The 22,508-nt window shown below is 41.8% G+C and overlaps 2 protein-coding genes across 20 annotated transcripts; one reads left to right on the top strand and one right to left on the bottom strand.

The window, feature by feature from the left end:
* Positions 1 to 1,300: 1,300 nt before the first annotated feature.
* Positions 1,301 to 3,425, bottom strand: Lcmt2 (leucine carboxyl methyltransferase 2). The gene is given in 1 exon segment (NM_001011956.1): positions 1,301 to 3,425. A coding segment is annotated over 1 exon segment (2,061 nt). The 5' UTR covers positions 3,375 to 3,425; the 3' UTR covers positions 1,301 to 1,313.
* Mapda (N6-Methyl-AMP deaminase) lies at positions 3,198 to 20,880 on the top strand. Of its 19 annotated transcripts, none has more exons than XR_015682917.1 (12): positions 3,204 to 3,647; positions 4,808 to 5,023; positions 5,248 to 5,378; positions 5,944 to 6,004; positions 10,122 to 10,209; positions 11,648 to 11,729; positions 13,879 to 14,005; positions 14,976 to 15,056; positions 15,168 to 15,345; positions 16,370 to 16,508; positions 18,708 to 18,808; positions 19,289 to 20,880. XR_015682917.1 is itself a non-coding variant. In NM_001014047.2 (11 exon segments), coding segments are annotated over 10 exon segments (1,083 nt in total). In that variant the 5' UTR covers positions 3,198 to 3,647; positions 4,813 to 4,963; the 3' UTR covers positions 19,502 to 20,880.
* Positions 20,881 to 22,508: the final 1,628 nt, after the last annotated feature.

Raw genomic sequence — 22,508 nt, forward strand, 5'->3', positions numbered from 1 at the left:
GGTGTGTGTGCTTTGAGAGCTTAAGGCCTCTCCCTATTTGTAGGTTGCTGTTCTGTGCTTATGGTAAAGGCCGTGAGTTTTCAGCATTCTTCCTTCTAGCCACCACACCAGGATGGTTTGTCTCTGGAACCAAAAGCCCAAATAAACCCTTCCTTAAGTTGCCTTGGTCATGCTGTGTCTTCACAGGAAAGCAAGAAAAGTAATTAATACAACATATTGGGTAATGCAGCTTTATCCAGGAGTCAGCACAACTTCTAGGTCTGAGGAGTTTAAGGAAAAGGAACAGCTCCTAAAAGCTGAAGCAATGTAGCAATGCACTGTAAGTCTTCTTCCTTACCACATAGGTTATATACACCAGCACCTATGGCCTTGACAGAATGCACAATGTTAACCTGCAGCCTGGCAGAGCCACAGCTACTGTGGCTTGCTTTTTGCTCTCCCTCCCCACAACACACATCTTCTTCCAGTATTTGTGTATAGTATAATATTATATAGTTATTTCTCATCTGACTTGTGGGCTGATGCTGCCTATATAAGCTGCTTGGGAGCTCAGAACAGTGCCCAGCTGACACAGACAGGTAGAACAAGATCTGGAACAAACATCCTTCATTATAGAAAGTACAAAATTAAGGCATTAAATGTTTGGTTTACTAGCACTTATAAAGCTAAATAAGTATAAAACATTAGCAAAAAAAGGGATCAAAAGCACAATTTTCAAGTTGTACTTTTTCTCATTGTTAAAGTTCTCTATATTCAAATTAAAAGCACGAGTCTTTAAACTGCAGAGTTCATTTCAGATTGTTCACCCATAGCAACAGGCCAACACTATATTCCTGAATTATATTCAACTGTGTATTTTTACCTGTATGAAACTTCTTCCAAAATATAATTAATCTAGGTCACAAGACCCAGGTTTGGGAATTTTTTTTTACTTAGGCTAAAGGTTGTTGTGACTCAATAAATGGCTAAGATTTGAAAATTGGTAGAATCCCAGAAAACCGGACACATGGTGCTGTAGGCCCTAGGACGTAGGCCACTCTCGACTGCTTTATTTATTTATTTTTTTGGTTCTTTTTTTTCCGGAGCTGGGGACCGAACCCAGGGCCTTGCGCTTCCTAGGTAAGCGCTCTACCACTGAGCTAAATCCCCAGCCCCCGACTGCTTTATTTTTATACTCACTGTTGGTATGTATTTTAATAATCATTTTCATGGTCTATGCTCAATAGTGTGGTAAGGAAGAAAGGTATGTGTGTTGGGAGTGTGGCAAGACAATCAAATTCACCCTTAGGTCCTGAATATATCAAGTCCAGTCTTTATTGCCCTAAACCTAAGGAGGAAAGATCTAATCCCACTGTGTGGGGGTTGAAGTAAGTACCAAAGGAAAAGCAGTTCCCTCCGCCTCCAATAAGCAGGAGCTGCTGCTCTTCAGGAAGGAGGGCACTGCTGTGGTTGTGCAACATTAATGGCCATGGCACAGACGCGGTGTCAATCTGATACTCGGAGCTCAACCCTGTAGTCAAACTGATAACAGTCACTCCAGGAACTGAGGAGGAATGAATCCAGACCCCTCCAACCAGAAGCAGCTTTCCATTAAATACATGAGCAGTGTGAGAGTACCTTGGGGTAATGGAGGGCTGGATATGTATTGATTCCCAGAGGAATCCAGAGGATACTGGTCTGAGAAAGAATACAGAACTCAACGGTTCCTCAGAAGCCCCAAGACCTCCAGCGATAAGTGCTCCCCCTTGCCAACTGCAGGCGCTGTGGGAATGCCGACCTTCGGGTGATGAGCCTTGTACTGGGATTCTGACCCAAGCCATTGTCTCTACATGTAGAAAACGACAGTCACTTAGTACAGGATCCGTCACACTTCGACCACCATACACAAATAAATATCTTTGATTCTGATAGTATACTTCGGTTGTTGAATGCCTCCAACATGACAACATGGACCCTTCTTCCAAGGCAGCCTTTGTTACCACTACATTTTGGCCCTCGGGGCAATTATCCTCACTTTTGTATATATCAAGTTGGAGAGCCCCAGAGGCTGGATTTACTGGGGATAGTCTCCCTCCAAGAACCAGAACCCGAGTATCTGAAAGCCTTGTCATGGTGTGATAAAGGCGTCCATCCCACTGGCCTTCAGTCCCCAAAGTACTTATTTGGCAGCCTTTCCATTCAGAGTCACAGGATCTCGAGAGCAAGTGAAACCTGCTCACCCGGCAGTGTCGGCCCTCTTGTTCTCCAAAGCCTCCTGCACTGAAAATAATGCCAGGGCTCAAGAGAACAGAGGTGTGGCCATATCTCTGCAGACTTGAGTGCTGGTGGTCGCTAGTGACTACACTGGCAGAAAGAAACCCTGAAGGCAAAGCAGGATCTATCTGAAAAGAAGCTTCCGAGGGCAGAAACACTGGAGTTTCTGACAGAATATCTCCCCTAGATGCTGCCAGGATGAAATAGTGGGAACACTTCAGATGCCACTCCTCAAATTCATCAAAGGGCTCAAGTGTCTCAACTCGCCGGCGCTCATCTGCAGGGATAAGGCGGCGATAGAACTCGTTCAGGTCCAGGGCGCTGCAAGTAGTCCAGCCAGCTTGTAGGAAGCGCTGGCGCTGGGCCTCCACGTCCGGAAAGAGTTCCAGTCCATGCAGGGGTGAGTTCAACCGCTGAAAGTGCTGCAGCATGATTTGCCCGAAGGCATCACCCGGCTTCATCTGCTCATAGATCACAAAAAGGGCGTTGGGGAAACGCTGGGCAACCCAGGCGATGAGGGCTGCAGCTCTGGAAGGCTCCAGGTAGGTCAGCACCGCCTCGGCCAGGATCAGCGTTGGGGAGGTGGCGTCCAGGCCAGCACTGTCCAGGGCCTCGCCCAATCGCTGGAGCTCCCGCAAGTCAGCGCCCAGGATGCGGTAGTCCGAGCTCTCAAAGCACAGAGTTGACGCTGAGTCCCCGATCTTGAAAGGACCGGTCTGCGCGCACAGCTCCGGGGTCTCCTCGATCCTCTTCGCCTTGAGCCGAGACACGTCCGGAAAGTCCACCTCCCAGACAGCAGTTCGGGTCAGCAGGCCCGCAGCTTTCAGACGAAAATAAAGCGAGTCGGAACCTGAGCCCAGGGACAGGATCTGTGCTCTGGTCGGGGACCGGATCGCGCCAGTGAGATCGAGGAAGGCGCGCACGCAGTGACGCACGGCGCGCGCGCGCACGTAATAGCCGCGGTGGATAAGCGGCGTGCGCCGCACGATCCCTGGGACCAGCAGCGGCGCGAAGGCATCGCTCACGTACCCTTGTGCGGCTAGCGATCGCTTGCTGAGGGAGCTGCTGTCATTGGTGCTCTGAACCGTCCCCGTCCGGCGCTGGCGGCTTCGCGGGCCCATGACCAGAAGGCGCTCCGCAATTCTCTACACAGAACGTTCACCGAACTCCAGCTCTCCCGCTTCCGGGTGCGTCACTTCCGGGCAAATCGCTGTCAGCCAAAAACCGCGAGAGACTTTTTGACATTTTTTTTCCTTCCAAATTACATTTTCCCGCGAACACGCCCTCTGCTTACTTAACAGCTAGCGTTTGGGGAGTTCAGGTTACCACTTTGTACAGGCATTTTCTATAGAGAACAACCTTGTATAGGTCCTCGTATTTGAGAACATTTTCAGGTGAGTCGGAGGCTGACAACCTGATATCCTTTTGATCCGGCAAAAGAGGACCAGCATTTCGTATCTTTAGCAGTCAAGAATAGATTGTTCCTTGCACGAAAGTAACAGTTTTTCCTTTATTGAATGTTCTCGTTGCGAGGAGGACTCATTTAAATCTTAAATTAGGCCACATGGAAAGTGCTTTACAGCTTTAAAGATAATTACCGATAGTTTAACCTCCTGCCCCCGTACATGCTATTGAGTCTCCCGCGTTCTAAGTTCTGTGCTAGGTCTACAATGAGTAAAGTATTCAGCATGTCTTCACTTATAAAATGACACTCCCCTCCACTTCCAAGATTCCGTGGTTCTTATGTGGTATGGAGTATGCCCGCTGTGGTGGTGTTGAGTTCGCTTTTTTTAAAGGAAGCAACCCAGGTTGGAGTTTTAAAGAAAGTTTCTACATTGTGTGCCTAGGAGATATCAATAAGAAAACACTCCCAGAGATATGTAGAAATCTTATCATTTACTAATTTGGTGTCCGCCTGGATTAGGGAAGGAAATTAGAATGACTTTAAGAATGATTAACTCAGAGCAGTAGTATGTAAGGGCTGAGAGTATGTGTTTTGGAGTCCCACTGGGTCAAGACAAAGTTTCTATGAAGATTTGGTTATTGGAAAATGTTGTTTTGGTATTAGGAACTCATTAGTGATCTTAGAAGAGCAGATTCTGTGGCAGAATGATTCAGTGAGTGGAAGGTATGTTAATAAAGGTATCCAGTCTACCCAGGAGGAGCTGAGACAGGAGACAGCAAGTACTAGGCACCATCCAGAGACAGGATCTGGTCCTGACAGAACCCAGCCCATTTAAGGAACGTGTTTGTGCAACATAGACTTCGAAATGAAAACTGTTTTCTTGTGAAAGCAAATATATGTTATGTGTGCAGGTTAACCTGACCTTACCCAGTAGATAAGGGTTAAAGGAACAGACGAACTCTGGATTTTCAGTTTTCCTTTTTTTCTTGTTCGTATTTTTTACTAGTCATTTCCCCACAGCAGACACACCTAAGTAATCTTTGTTTAACTTAGTGGGAGCTGGGGAGTGGGGGGGGGGTGTAAAAAGAAGATATCAGCAGTGGTGTTTCTGTTTCCTATGGAAGATCTGAAAATAGTTATATTTGTTAGTATAGGTGAAAGTGATCCGAAAGCTACACATAGAGCAAGTCTTCTTAAAATATGGCAATCTGAAGAAAGTCCAGCACCTCAGAAATTATGATTTTGTAAGTTGTATTGTCCAAGCCAAGAATAAAATCCAAGAGAAACTTTCCTTCTACTAAAGTGATGGAGGCCAGACAGCAGTGGGCACGGAAGACAGACTTTTACATGCAATTGCCAAAAGTGGTAAGAATTAACTACATAATTCTTGTTGTTGTATAATGGCTGTTATATCATTTTCCACAGAAGAAAAGTAAAGTTTATTGGTAGAAATTATAGAAGGCATATACCTAAATCAAGTAGCTTACCTAGTATAAACTACAATTAGGAACCAGGCAACCAGAGCCTGGTATGAGGCCATGAATCTAATAGATACTTGTTAACGTTTTACTGATTGTACTCTTTTTTAGGAGCTTCACGCCCACTTGAATGGCTCCATTAGTTCCAGTACCATGAGGAAATTAATAGCCAAGAAGCCACATCTTCAAGTTCATGGTCACATGACAATGATTGACAAGGGAAAGAAAAGGACTTTAGAAGAGTAAGCTTGGGGAGGATGTAGGAGTTTTTGTCTGTCTGTATTTTGAGATTATAATATGTAAAAATCAGATATTTGATACTTAAATAGGGTAGACATCTGGCATGAAATATACAACATAACATACACCATTTTTCCAACTGTCACACTACTGACAATAGGTTTAATGATTTATATGTCATATTGAGTTGCTTCTTAGATTTGAAAATAAAGACAGATTGATTTTTCTCTATTTGCTATCCTGGCAGGATTAAAGAATAGGAATGATTATTTCATACTTTTCAATATAAATAAATAATATATTATTTTAGCTTTTAAATTGTCTTTCTAGATCAATGTAATTTTGAAAAGAAGAGTATCCTGTAGTTCTTTGTAAATTTAAATATATATTTACGCCGGAGAGACAGCTCAGCGGTTAAGAGCACTGGCTGCTCTTCCTTAAAATAAGTAAATAAATATATACTTACTATTAACTTCAAATTTACTAATTAATTCCATTCTGAGAGTTTTTCTTGAGTAACAAGTTTTTGTTGACAAATGTGTATTAAAACATTTGTTTCATTTGTAGATGTTTCCAGATGTTCCAAGTTATTCATCAGCTTACTACTAGTGCTGAGGACATCCTGATGGTGAGACACGGAGGAGGGTTAGAACAGTCTGACTTTTCAAAGCAGTGCACGGTTAATGTTGCCTATGGCCTTTTCCTATCATCAACACTCTGATGAAAATGCTCCCTCCCCCCCCACCCCAGTTTCTCTTTCTCTCTCTTTCTCTTTATTTTTTCCTTTTTCTGTTAATTTACAGATTTTTTTTTCATGACAACTCTTTTAAAAATCAGTGTAAGACATTGGCCTAAGAGCTAATGTAAAGTCTGTTGTTTTAAAACGAGGAAGTGGATAGAAGGGAAAAGGGGGAAGTAAGGAAAGAACCAAGATCAGAATCTTGTGAAAGCCTGACCCGTTTTCCATATAGGACATGTCATAAGAAATAGCTGGAAGCTGGAGAGGTGCTCACTGGCTCTAGCAGAGGACCTGGATTTGATTCCCAGCACCATGTAGGGTCCTGCTTGTAACTTCAGTTCCAGGCATCTGATATTCTCTTCTGATCTCTGTGGCACTGCACACACATGGTACACAGACATATGTGCAGGAAAAATATTTGTGCACACAAAATAAAAATAAATTTTCAAAAAAGAGGACTATTTGTCCTCAGATAGCCATTATGTTCTTATCTGTTCCTCTCTCCCTTCTTTTCCATGGAGCCCAGACTGGTCTCATATTCTCCTGTAGTTGAGGCTGGCCTTGCATTCCTAGTCTTCCTGTCTCCACCTTTCTTTCTTTTTTTTTCTTTTTTTTCTTTTTTTTTTTCGGAGCTGAGGACTGAACCCAGGGCCAAGTGCTCTACCACTGAGCTAAATCCCCAACCCTGTCTCCACCTTTCAAATGCTGGGATTCACCACCAGGTCAGTAAGAGAAACTGTGACACATGCCTATAATCCAGCACTCGAGAAGACCACAAGTCCAGGTCAATCTGGACTGTATAGCAAGATTGACACCAAGAGAGAAGGAAGAGGGAGGGAAGGGGGAGGAAGGGGGAGAAAGGGGGAGAAAGGCATGCCCAGGAAAGGAAAGAAGGAGTCAGATACAGAAAAGGACAAAATAGGGCAAGGTAAGTAGTTCATTGGTAGGTAGAGGGCTTGCCTAGAATAAAGAGCCCCTGGGTTTGGTTTGATCCTTATCATACCTGAGGGCCAAAAAAAACAAAACAAAAAATACAATTTGTGTCTGGAGAATTAACTTTGAAGTAGTCAGGATTTTTTTCCTCCTTGGAATAAACATGTCGATTGTATTGATTTTCTTATAGAGAAGAATTAACTTCGATAATTTAATAATTTCCTCACTTCCTCCTTTTTCCTTTCACTCACTTCTTCATGTTTTTTAAACAACAACAGACTTTACATTAGTTCTTAGGCCAATGCCTTACGCTGATTTTTAAAAGAATTGTCATGAAAGTAGTAATCTGCTCAGTACAAGTTGAGTGTATACTCCCAGCGTCTCAGTCACTCTCAAATGCATGGGGATAAAGAGACACAAACACAGCCCCTGCTCCTGTGGCTTTGTCGGTAGATGGAGCCACGGCTCTCTGTTGGACACAGAGGTAGGGTTTATAGACATCCCAAATGATACAGTCTCATTATCTGTTCAGCAGATACCAGGGAGCACAGCCTACCACAAGAGCTCAGCTCTTACTCTATTAGTGGATATCACAGGGAAGATGGTGAAGTTCTAGGTTTTGAGAGTTTGATGTACTATGAGTAGAGTAATGCTATGTTCACCTGCTTCACTTTGTTTCAGATCGAAGGTTGGTGGAAAGCTCTTAAATGAGATGAGACGTAAAGATTCTATGCATTTGCTTTAGTACTGGTGGCACAGGCATCTACAGGTGATAACAGTGAAGTAGCCATATATTACATGAACATCTTTAAGACTAAGAGATCATTTGCTAAAGTTGTGAGATTGTGGGTCATCCTGGCTTGTTTTTGACAACTTGACATAAACCTTGACAGACGTGGAAAGAGGGAATCTTCATTGGTAAAATGTGTCCATAAGATTGGTCTGAGGCAAAGTCTACTGGGTAGTTTTGGTTAATTATTTGTGTGGCAGGGCCTAGCCCGCCATGGACAGTGTACCTCTGCCGAGCAGACCATGAGAAGCAAGCCAGTAGGCAGCACTCCATGGCTTCTCCTTAGTCTCTACCCACCTCCAGGCTCCCACCTGGACTTCTCTCAGTGATAGAACATGAATTGATGGTTGTAAGCTTAAATCCTTTTATCACCAAGCTTCCTTTAGTCATAGTGTTTTATCAAAGCAATAGAAACCCTAATGAAGACACGGGGTTTGTGTAAACCCTGGTCAAGATGACCTATGTGTAATGTAAATGAGTCAGGACTGAAATATGTAAGAAAAATAAGGTGCTCTACAAGGGTCTTGTATGGTGGCGCACACCTTTAGTCCTAGCATTTGACAGGCAGAGGCAGGTGAATCTCTGTGAGTTTGAAGTCAACCTGGTCTATGCAGTGAGTTTCAGACCATCGAGTAAGATCCTATCTCAAAACAAACAAAACACCTCTATAATGTACTAGATGTGGCACTTGGTGCAACTTTCTTGAGGTAAATTTTTTGTTCCTTTTCCAGATGAAAACAGACTTAAAGTGATTAAGTATGGCCAGGTATAATGGTGGATACTTGTGATCTCAGCATTCAAGTGACTGAGGCAGAAGCATTGTATTGTGAGTTCAAGGCCAGCCTAGACTAAATTTTTTTTTTTCGGAGCTGGGGACTGAACCCAGGGCCTTGTGCTTGCTAGGCAAGCGCTCTACCACTGAGCTAAATCCCCAACCCCCCTAGACTAAATTTTGAAACCTTATCTCAAAAGCAAAATAAAGGTCGAGGGCTGAGCATGTTGGTGCATGTCTTTAATCCCAGTACTTGGTAGGCAGAGGCAGATGGATCTCTGAGTTTGAGAACAGCCTCGTCTTCAAATTGAATTTCAGGACACTCAGGGCTACACAGGGAAACACTGTCCTGAAAAACTAGAACAAAAAAATCCTTTTTGGGCCAGGCAGTAGTGGCACACACCTTTAATCCCAGCATTGGGGAGGCAGAGGCGGGTGGACCTCTGTGAGTTTGAGGCCAGCCTGATCTACAGAGCTAGTTCCAGGACAGCCAGGGCTATGCAGAGAAACCTTATTTTGGAAAAACAAAAGGGGTCGGGGGGGAATCGTTTTTGGTTTTCATAAGGGAAAAAAAGTGGGTGCAGACACTGTATTGCTATGACTCTTCTAGGTACCATCCTGTTAGGCATTGTCTGTGGAATCAGCCAACGCTTATTCCTTTGTTAGACACCGTCCTTGCACACAGTCAAAGGTTAGGATTGATGTAACGGCTGAAGGTGACTAGGACAGACCTGTGGGAACCTCAGTCTGGTCCTTTTCCCGTCTACATTTGATATTTCTTAGGGTTGATGGCAGGAAAGGAAAATGTGTACGGAATTAGATAGTTCTGCTTTAACACACACTTTCTTGCCTGAGGGGAATTTCCCCAAAAACTTCAGAGAAAAAATTTGCTTTGCTAGAATTTGATGAAAAAATACAAGGCGTTCCTAAATAACTTGCATAAGAACCTTAAGCCATGACCGTAGCTGACACACAAGTAATGTCTAAAGGTCATATTAGCAGTGCTGTTTATTTCAGTCTGTCCATTCCCCAGCACAAAACACATTTCATCGCAGCTCGATGGCTTTGACTCGGTTTTATCTGTTATTATAAACACTTGGAATGGTTTAAAGAAGGGAGAGAAAGCCAGGTATGCCACTAGGCAGGCAGAGGCAGGAGAATCAGGTAAGTTTAAGGCCCACCTAGAATATCTGAGACCCTGTCTCAGAAAAAGAAAAAGAAAAAAGAAAAAAAAGAAAAGAGGAGAGGAAAAGAAGAAAGGAAGGAAAAGAAAAGAATGGCTGCTATGCAGACCTCATTTTCAGATGAGAATAGGGTCAAGGAAATTGTTGATGAACTGACATAATCTGTATTAAGAATGGAAAAAGCAGCAGGCATCCCTACTACCTGGGAGGTTTTGGTCAGGCTTTGCCAATGAAATTTAATAAATGAAATGAAACTGTAGCCCTTGGCCATTCATTAGGCACCTTCCTATAGATTATCAATATTGTGTACATTGCCTTTATTATCAGGTCACAAAAGATGTCATTAAGGAGTTTGCAGATGATGGTGTCAAGTACCTGGAGCTGAGGAGCACTCCCAGAGGAGAAAATGCTACTGGTAAAATTGAATTAGTCCTGGGTGAATGTCCTGTTGTTTCCATGTGTCCTGATCATACAAGGTTCCTATTTGTTTCTATTACTCAATAACAAATATCTTACATTAGCGATGCTTCAAGTGGCTTCTCATAAGTATGTGTGGAGCTGAGTTTCAAGTCTAGTGCCTCTCACACTATAGGCCAGTGACCTACTACTGGTCCACAGTGATGTCCAGCCTTCATGAGTTATTCTTGAATAAGTATGAAACCTATTTGGGAAGTAGTCCCTCTTTTAATCTGATCTTCCTTGTTTAGGTTTTCTTCAAGAAAAGGATACAGCATATGGGGAGATGGCTCAGTTGGTAAAGTACTTGCTTGGCAAGCATGAGGACCTGAATTCAAGACCCAGAACCCATGTAAAAAGGCGGGGAATGGTGTTCTTGCAACCTCAGCACTAGGGAAATGGGGACAGGCAAATTCCTGGCGTTTGATAAACAGCCAGTCATCAGCTTGGTCCTCTGCCAGTGAGAGTCTGTCTCAAAGGCAAGGTGAATGGCACCAGAGGAGGACTATCTATTCGGTTAATCTAAACAATTTAACTAAACTATTAGATTTATTTAATCAGCCTCAGAACAATTACTGGGCATATTACCCTAATCTATCTTTTTATAAGCACTTGCTGTTTGAGTCTTGCCTGGGTTCTTTCTGCTCCAGCAGTCTGTCCTCAGGGGTGTTTCACTCAGTCATGGACTCGTAGCCCATCACGTCTCACATGGAGACCGCCTTCTCTCTTCTCTCCTTGTGGTCTCTATCTATGACTCCCATTTTCTGTCTTTAATTACTTTTATGTTTACTTATGAACATTTTTATAAAGCACTTATTATCCCTAAAGTTGATTTTGGCTTTTCTTCACCTTTTTAGCTCTGTCCTTTCAATGTTACTGAAATACAGTTATCATTAACTGTTGTGATATCACTTACTGATAGGTTACTCTGAAGAGGTAGAAGCTGAAGGATCATGAGTTTGAACCCAGCCTGGGCCGCATCTTTTAGGGAATAGGTCTGTGCCTAGTGGAAGAGCATTTGTCTCAGGTTCAGTCTACAGGTGACAAAGAATACTATACTCAAATGTTTCTCCTTGGGGACCAGAGAGATGGCCCAGGATTTAAGAGCCTGTCTGCTCTTGCAGAGGACCAGTTTGGTTCTCAGCACCCATATCAGGTAACTAACCATAACATGTAAATCTCGCTCCAGGCCTCTTCTGGCCTCTGTGGGTGCTCATTCACATCTGTGCGTGTGCACGTTCACACAAGATAAAATATTTTTTAAAAAGTTGCCCTAAAGGTCATTCATCTTTAACCAGGCTGTAGCACGGCATACAGTGGTGTTCACTCAGTGACGCTGTTTGAAGGAGTAAATAGGTGACACTGTCTTCACGTGTGTTCCTCTGTGTTCTTCCAAGGCATGACTAGGAAGACTTACGTGGAATCCGTACTGGAAGGCATAAAACAGTGCAAACAAGAAAACTTAGACATTGACGTTAGGTAAGAAGATGGTATGTCAATAACAATATCCTTTTAAAAAACAGAATGTGGTATTTTACTGCCTGATAAAGGTAAGATGGATTTTTTTTAAAAATCAACTATTTTTACCTACAATATAAATAAATAGAATCAAGAACCTTGTTGCTGAAGGGGGAGTGCAATACTGAATTAGTCATCTGGCAGTAAAATTCTAGTATTTTTGCTCACGTTGAGTATGGCTTCTCACTGTTGTTAAGCTGAAGTAGACTTTTTATCGCTACCTGCATAGTCCCACATGATCTGGCTGCCTCTCTTCAATCACTGTCTGAGCCACTCCTTTTAGTCCATATTGGCCTACTCTCTCTCTCCTGCAGGCTAACACTATCCGTCTCAGTGGCACTTACTGGCACTTATGCCTTCCACCATGTCCTTACATAGCTACCTGCTCATTGTTCAGGTTTCAATTTGGCTGTTATTTCCTCAAGGAGGCCATCTTGACCTGTCTATTCAGCATGCTTCTGACCCCCAAATCCCCTCCTCACCCATGGTCCTTGTTGTTGACTCACTGCTACATCCCCAGTACAAAGTCAGCCTTCTGACATTGTTATGTCTTTTGAGACAGGGTCAAGTAACCCAGATGGAACTGGAACTTGCTCTATAGACAAGGTTGTCCTTGAACTCCTGGTCCTCCTGCCTTTACCTCCCAAGTGCTGGGATTATTGCATGTGCCATGATACTTCATCACTTATTTATTCTTGCCAAAAACTAAATCTGGTCTAATTAAGCTTCTAGACTAGGTCCAATTATTTATTTATAGAAAATACAAGAGGGCATTTTAAAATAGAGATGCAACAAATCCAGACATGAGAAGCCTCGTAGGAGAAGCAATCTTATTTTCTTTAAACAAATAAATTATACAAAAAGAGTTAGGATGGAAATGAGAATGGGAGAGAACTGGCTAGATTTAAAGAAACGTAAGAGGATGGGGAGATGGCTCGGTTAGTAAGACTTGGCTAGCAAATATGAGGACATGACTTCAAATGCCTAGAACCCATGTTATAAGAAAAGCCAGAAGCCCATGTTGTAATCCTAGAGATGGTAAGATAGGAGTTGGAAACAGGCAGATCCTTGGAAGTTCATAGGCCAGCTAGTTTGGCCTACATGAGGAAGTTCCAGGCCAATGAGATTCTTTTTCAGACAAAAGGTCCTTGAGAAACCACATCCAATATCTTCTGACTTTCATGAACTCAAAATGTACATCCTACAATGAGCATGTGCACACCCGTACATAAAATACACTTTAAAAAAAGATAGGAGATACAGTGACTAACAAAGTATATACTTCATTTAGGTCCTGATTCAAACTAAAACTAAATACACACACACACACACACACACACACACACACACACCATCACCACCACCACCACCACCAACACCACTACTGCTGCTGCCACTGCCACTGCCACCACCACCAACGATATGGGAGAAAAGTGAGACAGTTGGAAATTTGAAGGCTAGATACCAATACTACTTAGGCATTCATGTCTTGTTCTGTGTATCAAAGTACAATGTTGTGCTTAGACTCACTACTTTATATAGTAAGCCACATCCAAGTGGCCAGACTCACTACTTTATGTAGTAAACCACATCCAAGTAGTTAGCCACTCTTTCCCTGGCAATGTTCAGAAATGTCTTTTTATATGCATTACTAGTTTTTCAAATGTGGATGGGTTGTTGTGTTGTTTTGATGTAGACAGGGTCTAGACATGGTCTAATGTGATCCAGACTGGCCTCAAACTCCACCCATTTTCTGATAATTTTGTGGTTCTGAGTTGCCTTTACTCTCTTGGTGGTTTTGTGCTAAGTAATCTCAATGAAGCAGTTGAGTAAAGAGAAGGCATATGATTATTAAAGGTAACCTTTTTTGGATTAGTTGGTTTGAAATTGATAGAGGTTTTTGTTTTGGTTTGGTTTTTCTGAGACAGTTCTCTTGCATCCCAGGCTGACCTTGAACTCACATTGTAGCCAAGGATAATCTTTCTGCCTCCGCCTTCCAGATACTTTGATTATAGGCACACATGCACCTACTCCGGCTTCATCTGTGAATTTCTTGATCATAATATCTTCCTGCCAAGTTCGTATCAACTGTATTTTTCTTATATTAAAGGTATTTGATGGCAATTGACAGAAAAGGTGGCCCGACAGTAGCCAAGGAGACTGTCAAACTTGCTAAAGAGTTCTTCCTCTCTGCTGAGGATACAGTTCTTGGCCTTGACCTCAGTGGAGATCCAACTGTAAGTTACGATATTGTCTCTCCTAACGGCAGAATCAGTGGGGGAGGATTAGGTTGGAGCATCATAGTATGCGTTGGTGTCCAGCAGACGCCATATGAAGCCCTGTTCTGCCCTAGACCATCAGAACACATAGCATGGCCTTCTTAAGGGTTTTAAAAAGAAATACCATAAAAATAGATTGTTGATATTATTGAATAAGACCATTCTCCATTCTTCTAAAGACAATATAACTAGTAACAGTCTCTATGTGCAGGAGTTAATTGCACTGTGTATGATGAATAGAGAAGGTGTTAAGAGTGTAATTATGCCATAAACCCCTAGATAGAAAGGTTTCATGAGCTTCCTAAGTGAAAGATTCAAACAAAAGTCTTGCTACTTGGGGCCAATTAATTCTTGTGAGCTGTCTTTGATATTTGTCTGGTTTTGTGATTTATTTATGTGGTTTTTTTTTTTTAATCATGGAAGCTTTCTAAACCAAGTGAGTTCTCCATAATACTAAACATCTATATACATGTCTTTCAGAAATAAAAATTTTGGGACTAGAGATGGCTCAGTGGTTAAAAGTACTGACTACTCTTCCAGAGGTTCGGAGTTCAATTCCCAACAACCACATGGTGGCTCACAACCATCCGTATTGAGATCCGATGCCCTCTTCTGGCCCGCAGGCATAATGCAGGCAGAAAGCTGTATGGTGTATACTAATAAATAAATATTAAAAAGAAAAAAGAAAGAAAAATTTTGGCCTGTCATATCCAACTGACATATTGAGCTCAGCTCACTGGTACTGGACTTTCAAGGTCAGGGATAGCCTTTCCATGGTGTATTCCCTAAAGTGTCCAACATTATAGCTCTCTATAACCAAGAGGTTCAAAAGAAACCAATGTGTCATCATTTTACCCCTTAATTGGGGTAAAACCCCAGATCCCTCAATATGCTCAGAATTCTTATACACCCTCGTTTTATCTTCAAGATCGGACAAGCAAAAGACTTCTTGGAGCCTCTTTTAGAAGCTAAAAAAGCAGGCCTGAAGTTGGCGTTGCATCTTGCAGAGGTAAGTGCTGTCACAGAGTGGAGAGGGCAGGCTACTTTAAAAGCAGAGTTGTTTGTCAGTAACGAGAAATAAGCCTCTCTTGGAAAACATTTTTTCTTTTCTTTTTATGAGGTACGGTCTCATGCAACCCAGACTGCCCTGGAATTCACTTTGTAGCCAAGAATCACCTTGCTCCTTCTGCCTCCACCTCCCAAGTGCCAGGGTAATTTAGAAGATATATATTTTTTTTTTTTTGGTTCTTTTTTTCGGAGCTGAGGACCGAACCCAGGGCCTGCCTTGCGCTTCCTAGGTAAGCGCTCTACCACTGAGCTAAATCCCCAGCCCCTAGAAGATATTTTTTAAAAGGGGAATTAGAAGTACTTTTAAATGTTAATTAAAACATTAAGACATGGTTTTCTTTAATATTAGTTTCTAAGTTTTTATGGTTCCCATTATTTTGTAACCAGTTATCTCTGGCCTGTTCTCAGGATCACAACCTGCTTGGTATCTTAGTTTCTTATTCGCTGCATTCATATAAAATAGTTCATTTTAAAATGATCTGGCCAGGGCTGGAGAGATGGCTCAGCCGTTAAAGGCTAGGCTCACAACGAAAAAATGTTCTGGCCAGCTGGACAGTGATGACCTTTAACCTGCACTCAGGAGGCAGAGTCAGGCAGATCTCTGAGTTTAAGGCCAGCCTAATCTACAGATTAAGTTCCAGGGCTTCTGTAGCCTAACCACCCCCCACCAAAAAAAAATGTTCTTGTCACTTGCCTTCCAGTCCATCTAGGAGAAAATGATTATAGTATGTACATGGATAACCCTGTCAATATACAGTATAAGCGCATTGAGAGAAATGTGAGGCCATGGAGTCTTATGAAGTTAGATTTTCACCCTTACCTCCACTATCCCAGATTGTGAATATTGTTTTCAAAAACACTTTTTTGACTGAAAGTTTTATATGTCTGAAGAAATTTCAAGTATAAGGGATTACAGAACCAAAGGAAAAGGATGTGAAGTCCTCCCAAGAGGTGACGTTAAATTTAGTATGTAATTCTCTACTTTTTTCCTAATGTATGTGAACACATGTATACACATATAGAATCAGGGTCTCTATTTTATGTGTGAAAATTCTTTTTTAGGTTTTACTTCTTTATGTTCATACTTCCTAAGATTATTATTAGGCTGTAAATGACTGAAACAGCTAAGAAGGTTTGAGAGGGGTTCAGTAATTATGTTTTCTAAGAATCCTGGCATTCACTGCTCAGCGTGCAGAATAAAATACCTCGGTTACCAGCACAAGCCACTGATCCCCTCTTATCACTTTTCTGAAGATTCCAAATAAGGAAAAAGAAACACAGATGTTGCTGGATCTGCTTCCTGACAGAATTGGGCATGGAACATTCCTCAACACCCCCGAGGCAGGGTCAGTGGATCAGGTGAACTTCGTGAGGCAACACCGGATACCTCTTGGTAAGACTTAGAATGTCATGTTGCCTAGATAACCCTTTAGCCCCTTCTTTCTCCAGGCCCTGGACTACAAGATTTATGTGGAAAGGTACTGTTCTATAATTCAGACATTTACAAAATAAGACACATGGTATGTGTGCTTTCTGGTCTCATTAAGTGGTGGAACTTTTAGATTCTATTAGAAGATAAGTTTTAGGAGGGCAGCTCTCTGTGTGTCTTTCTATTTATCTCTGACTGTTATTCTCTGTCTCTCTGTTTCCCTGGTCCTCTCCTTCTCCTCTTCCTCTTTTTCTCTCTCTCCCTTTTTCTATCTCCATCTCTCTGTCTGTCTTTGTCTCTGTGTCCATCGTACTGACTGCTACAGTCCCTAGTGCTGGGAACTCAATCTTCTGCTGTTTTGTTGTTGCTTTGTTTATTTACGAAATAAAGTTCAGGGCTGGAGAGCTGACTCAGCGGTTAAGAGCACTGACTGCTCTTCCAGAGGTCCTGAGTTCAATTCCCAGCAACCACACGGTGGCTCACAACCATCTGTAATGAGATCTGATGCCCTCTTTTGGTGTCTGAAGACAGCTACAGTGTACTTATATATAATAAATTAATAAATCTAAGGAAGGAAGGAAGGGAAGGAAGGAAGGGGAGAGGAAGGGAAGGAAGGGAAGGAAGGAAAGGAAGGGAAGGAAGGAAGGTAGGTCACTCGGTCAGCTGGAAAGATGGCTCAGTGGTTGAGAGCACTGAGCTGTCTCTTCAGCTCCGAGTATCTGGTGCCCTCTTCTGGGCTCCTCAAGGGCCTGCACTCACACACAGAAAATTTAAAAAAATAAAGGTCATTTAGAATTTTGAAGATGACTATAATAAAATTAACACATAGGTCCAGTGAGATGGTTCACAAATATCCTGCCAACCATGATGTCCTGAGTTCTATCTGAAGACTCACAGGTTCTTCTCTCTCTCTCTCATTCATTCATTCATTCATTCTCTTTCTCTCTCTATCTATCTCTTTATTTCTCTCTCATTTTCTTTCTCTCTCCCTATCTCTAAATAAATGTAAAAAATATAAAATTAATGTTATGGAAATGTATAACATTTACTTAAGAATTATACCCAGGCATGGTGGCACAGGCTTATAACCCTACCATGTAGGAGGCTAAGGCAGGAGGATTACTAGTTTGAGACTATCCTAGAGTACTTAGGGGAAACTTGTCTCAAAAACTAGGGAAACTGGTGCTGAAGAGGTGGTGTGGTTAAGAGCAATGGCGCTCTTCCAGGGACCCCGTGTTCAATACCCAGAACCTACATGGGAGCACACAACTCTCTGTAACCTCAGTTCCAAGGGATCAACACTATCTTCTGGCCTCCCTCCTCAGGCACCAGGCATATAAGTGACAAGAGACATACATAGGCAAAATGTTGGACATATAAAATTAAAAAACACGTTAAGAAATTAGGGAAATTGTAAACCTATTTTTCCATACCAACTGACCATAGCACACTTGCTTGTGAAAGTTTATGATGACTTTGTGGCAGTCACTATGCCATTTGCTAAAAATAAGAGTAAACAAAGTAGACAGCTTCCTTTATAAGAACTCATCAGAAGACCAAACTACATCTCAAAAGAAGTCAGTGTGAGGCCAGGCGTGACGGCGTATTTTTAATCCCAGCGCTGCAGCAGCAGGTGGATCTCTATGAGTTCAAGGCCAGCCTGGTCTACATAGTAAGTTCCAGGCTAGCCAGGGATATATAGCCAGACCTTTTCTTAAAACAACCAACCAAAATCAGTGGATGTGAAGCCCTGTGAAGGATTGTGACAAGCTGATTATATTCTAGGCCACTAATCTTTCCATCTTGGTAAAGCAAGGGAAGCAAGTCACTGTGAAGAAAGCAGTAACTTCCTGTCAGGTATAGTGGCAGTCCCAGCAGTAACACATACCTCTGTACAAGTGCACTATCTGAAGTATGCTTTTGTGTTTCTATGTAGTATTGGAGGCGAATGCAGAGCTTTGCATGGGCAGGGTAGGCCCTCTTCTGTCAAGGTACATCCCAGCTCAGAACTACAACTTCACAAGTAATGAATAGTACATTTTGTGCAGTAATGAAACTGCTTCAATCAGCAGAGTTTGGAAGGTTTCTTGTGAATCTGCATGGTGGTCACTGAATGAGTTCACTTACTTGCTTTTAATAGGAGGATTTTCTCCTTTCTTCTAGAACTTTGTTTGACCTCAAACATCAAAAGCCAGACAGTTCCTTCTTATGACCAGCATCACTTTGGATTCTGGTATAGCGTTGCTCATCCTTCTGTGATCTGTGTAAGAAGTATTATCTTTCTGCTTCTTTTTACTCAGTACATTGAATTAAGCCACATATTTATTATCTTGCTGGTTGCCTTCCCTGAGTGCCTGAAGGAAATGTCCCAGTAGCAGAACTAGAAGGGGATGGGGAAGGAGAGGCTGCAGAGGGCTCAGGTGATTCCCATTTGGTTCTGAAAAGCAGTAGGGCAATATTTGGGGAAGCTGAAAAAATGCTGGTGCCCAGTATCCTTGCCACAGGATTCTTGCTTTATTTGACCTTGGATGAGTCCTGGGCACGAATATGCTTTAAAAACTCTTTATGTGCTTTTAACATGCAGGACTCTGGTCTTTTTTTTCTTTTAAAATAAACAAGTTTTTTACAAATGTGTATTTATAAGTTCTTGTTTAGAGTCCTGAAATGGGAAAATAAGATCTGAACCACAAAAAAGTGAATTTTACAAAACATCTTATCTTGACCTGGTCTCATTTACCCGGCAGACCGATGATAAAGGTGTTTTTGCAACAAGCCTTTCTCAAGAATATCAACTGGCAGCAGAAACATTTAATCTGACCCCATCGCAGGTGTGGGATCTGTCTTATGAATCCATCAACTACATCTTCGCTTCTAACAACACCAGATCTGAACTGAGAAAAAGGTGGACTCACCTGAAACAGAAAGTGTTAGGCTGTAACGAGGTGAACTACTTTTGATTATACGTCGTAACCAAGGTCTTCCTGCCCTGTGTACCCCACTCAGTTACTGCCCACTTGAAATTACTTCAAGTTCAGTAGCCAAGTATATATGGGTCTAACTCCAGCACCTTCATATGGTAAGTGCTTAGTATCCCAGACTAAGAGCCTTGAGGTCTTGCATGGCAGTGCCTCCATGCTGTTTGCTGGGAGGTTGTTAAACCTTCATTCCCTAGTGACTCTGTTTTTTCACATAGCACTCTCTTGCCATTGGTGACCATAAACCTTCTGAGAAGTTGAAACTCTGACTTTAGGGAAACCTCCGTTTTGTTATGTTTAATCAGATTCCTTCCACTTCCCTTTATCCTTTCGGAGTTTTTTTTTTTAGGTCACAGTGCACACCTGCACTGTTTGTGTGGGTGCCTAGTTGTGAGGCGACTGCAGTAACAAAGCTAGAATCTGGCTTTGCCCTTCTCATAATATCTTTAGAAATATATAAAGGGGGTTGGAGTAATCACTCTAGTTTAGGAAAAGAATGACTGACTTAAGTAAGAAAGACACATAGCCAGAGCTTCTGGTTTAAAATCAGCTTCTATTTGGCTTCCCTTGGGAAGCTACCAGGACCTCCACAGTGCTAGGACTCCCTTAAAAGATCTTTGTAGTAATGGTAGCATTGTGGCATCTAGGGTTCTTAGATCACCAATAATCCCATGCCCAGATGATGGCCCACACGCACAGATTTACATAAACACACGTATACCATGGCCTCATCAGCCAAAGATAGGTGACGGCTAAGATTGGTTCTGAATGCAAAGAAAAAGACTTTAACAGATAACAAATGTCTTGGATATTTTTTTTCCACAAGCTAGAGTCATTTGGGAAGAGGGACCCTCAACTGAGAAAATGCTCCCACAAGATCGGCTTAATCAGTGCTTGAGCAGTTAGTGGGCTCATGCCACAGAGGGTGATGCCCCCTCAGGGATGTGGTTTTGGTGGAAAGTGAAGGAAATGGAACATGAGGAGCAAGCTATAGGCAGCACTCCTCTATGGCTCAGCTTCAGTTCCTGCCTCAGCTTCCCAGGATGAGGGACTACAAATTATGAGGCAATAAACCCCTTCCTCCTCAAGTTACTTTTGGTGATGGTGTTTATCACAGCATTAAAAACACTAAACTAATAACGTATGCTTGAATTATTCTCCTTCTTAGAATGTATGGTTTCCCTGATCTCAGAGAAGAAACCTGGTGGCACCCTTAATTCAATAAAGGTTGAGATTTTTGTTTCTGCCTTTTAGGGTACATGATAAAGGAAAGTACTTAATTTTCAAAGTTCTTAGTTATTGTTTTATAACCTTATATTTCTAACTATATCCACTTACACAATAAAATCTGTAAAATGTAACCTTTTTTCTTTACTGTGCTGGGGAATTGAATACAGGGCCTTCAGTACATCCACACCCTCGATGTAGGCATTTCAAAGTATTATAAAAAATAGACAGAAAGTTAGTATGTATAATATATCCAGTGAGAAAATATGGAAAAGTAATAACAAACATGATGAGAGCAGATGACAATATTGTTTCTATGTAGTGCACATTTCTGTGTATGCCTCTCCCGAAAAGGCTGTAGACATGAAAGGACTAGAGGCCTAGACCCCTTGCTCCTCCTCCGTGCTTTCTCTTAGACTGACTTTTGCTCCTATTCATCCTCAGCACTGGCAGTATTTGTGCCCAGTTTTCCTGTAGTAATGAGAGTACACTCTTTTCTTTTTACATTCTTCTCCTTTGTAAGTTGATGAGTTGGTCCTATGTATTTTAAAACTTTGCCCAGTTAATGTGATATGATTTTTTTTTCTTTTTTTCAGAGCTGAGGACTGAACCCAGGGCCTTGGGCTTGCTAGGCAAGCGCTCTACCACTGAGCTAAATCCCCAACCCCATGTGATATGATTTTAATTTGTTCCTTTGCCTACCATGTAAAGGTTCAAACAGATAACTCAAAAGAACAAGAATAATGTCAGAGAATTTATTTTCCTGCCATCCACAACTTGATCATAAGAATTTATGATAAACTAATAATTTTATATCATTTGCATATATAAAATTTGCACTTCAACATATAAAGAAAGTCAGCATTTTATGGGCATAACATTTATTAACATGATATCCCTGAGAGGCAGACTAGGTATAAACATTACTCTACTTTACAGGAAGAGAAGCAGAAGCAGTTTAAGATACAAGACATTTAGAACCGTCTGTCTGCTAATACCCTTATGCCTGTTCCACAATACTATATGTAGACAGATTAATACTAAAGATAATAATCTCATTTTCCTTGACATTGCTGCTCACTTCCAAAGCCATCTCAGATCCTGAGGCCCTGCTTTAGCCAGGGGTTTCTTGTTCCTTCTTGCTTGCTAAGGCAGCATAATTGAGATACCATTTTCCCCTAATTGCCAATGTTAGTTCTTTGTTTATAATTCCTCAGTACTAGAACCCTAGTTAATTACTCATCCTAATAAATTTTAGGATAGTCTTTCTCCTGAAAACTATCTCTGATCTTAATCTAGTCATGGATATCTAATAAATGTGAAAATTAGTTATTCCAGGTCTTGGCCATCTTGCCATGCTCATCTTTTCTCTGACCTGTTCATCAAAGCATCTTCAATAGACAGTAATTTCTGCTGTTTATCTCCTAAAGGAGTTAATCTCATAAACTCAATTTTCCCAGAGCCATGCTGCTTTCCTCTCACCAGTATTCACAGCACAGTGTAACTCAGGTCTCCCTCTAGCACTCCTGGTCTCTGCTAAATTGATTTTCTGCCAACTATACAGCTATATCATGCATTCATAAGCTTTTCCCAGCTTCAAGCTTTGGTGAGCTTTCTATCTTCTCATCTTTTGCTTTGCCATTTTCCCATTTCTCACCCACTTAACATCAGTTTTACAACTGTTTTGGAAAGTCTGCCCCACTCTAATTTACCCAGTTACTTTTCTTCCTTTGATTGCTTACTGTTTCCTAAAAAAAAAAAA

Source organism: Rattus norvegicus, chromosome 3 (genome assembly GCF_021556685.1).
Source record: "Rattus norvegicus strain SHRSP/BbbUtx chromosome 3, alternate assembly SHRSP_T2T, whole genome shotgun sequence".
NCBI classification, from domain to species: Eukaryota; Metazoa; Chordata; class Mammalia; order Rodentia; family Muridae; genus Rattus; species Rattus norvegicus.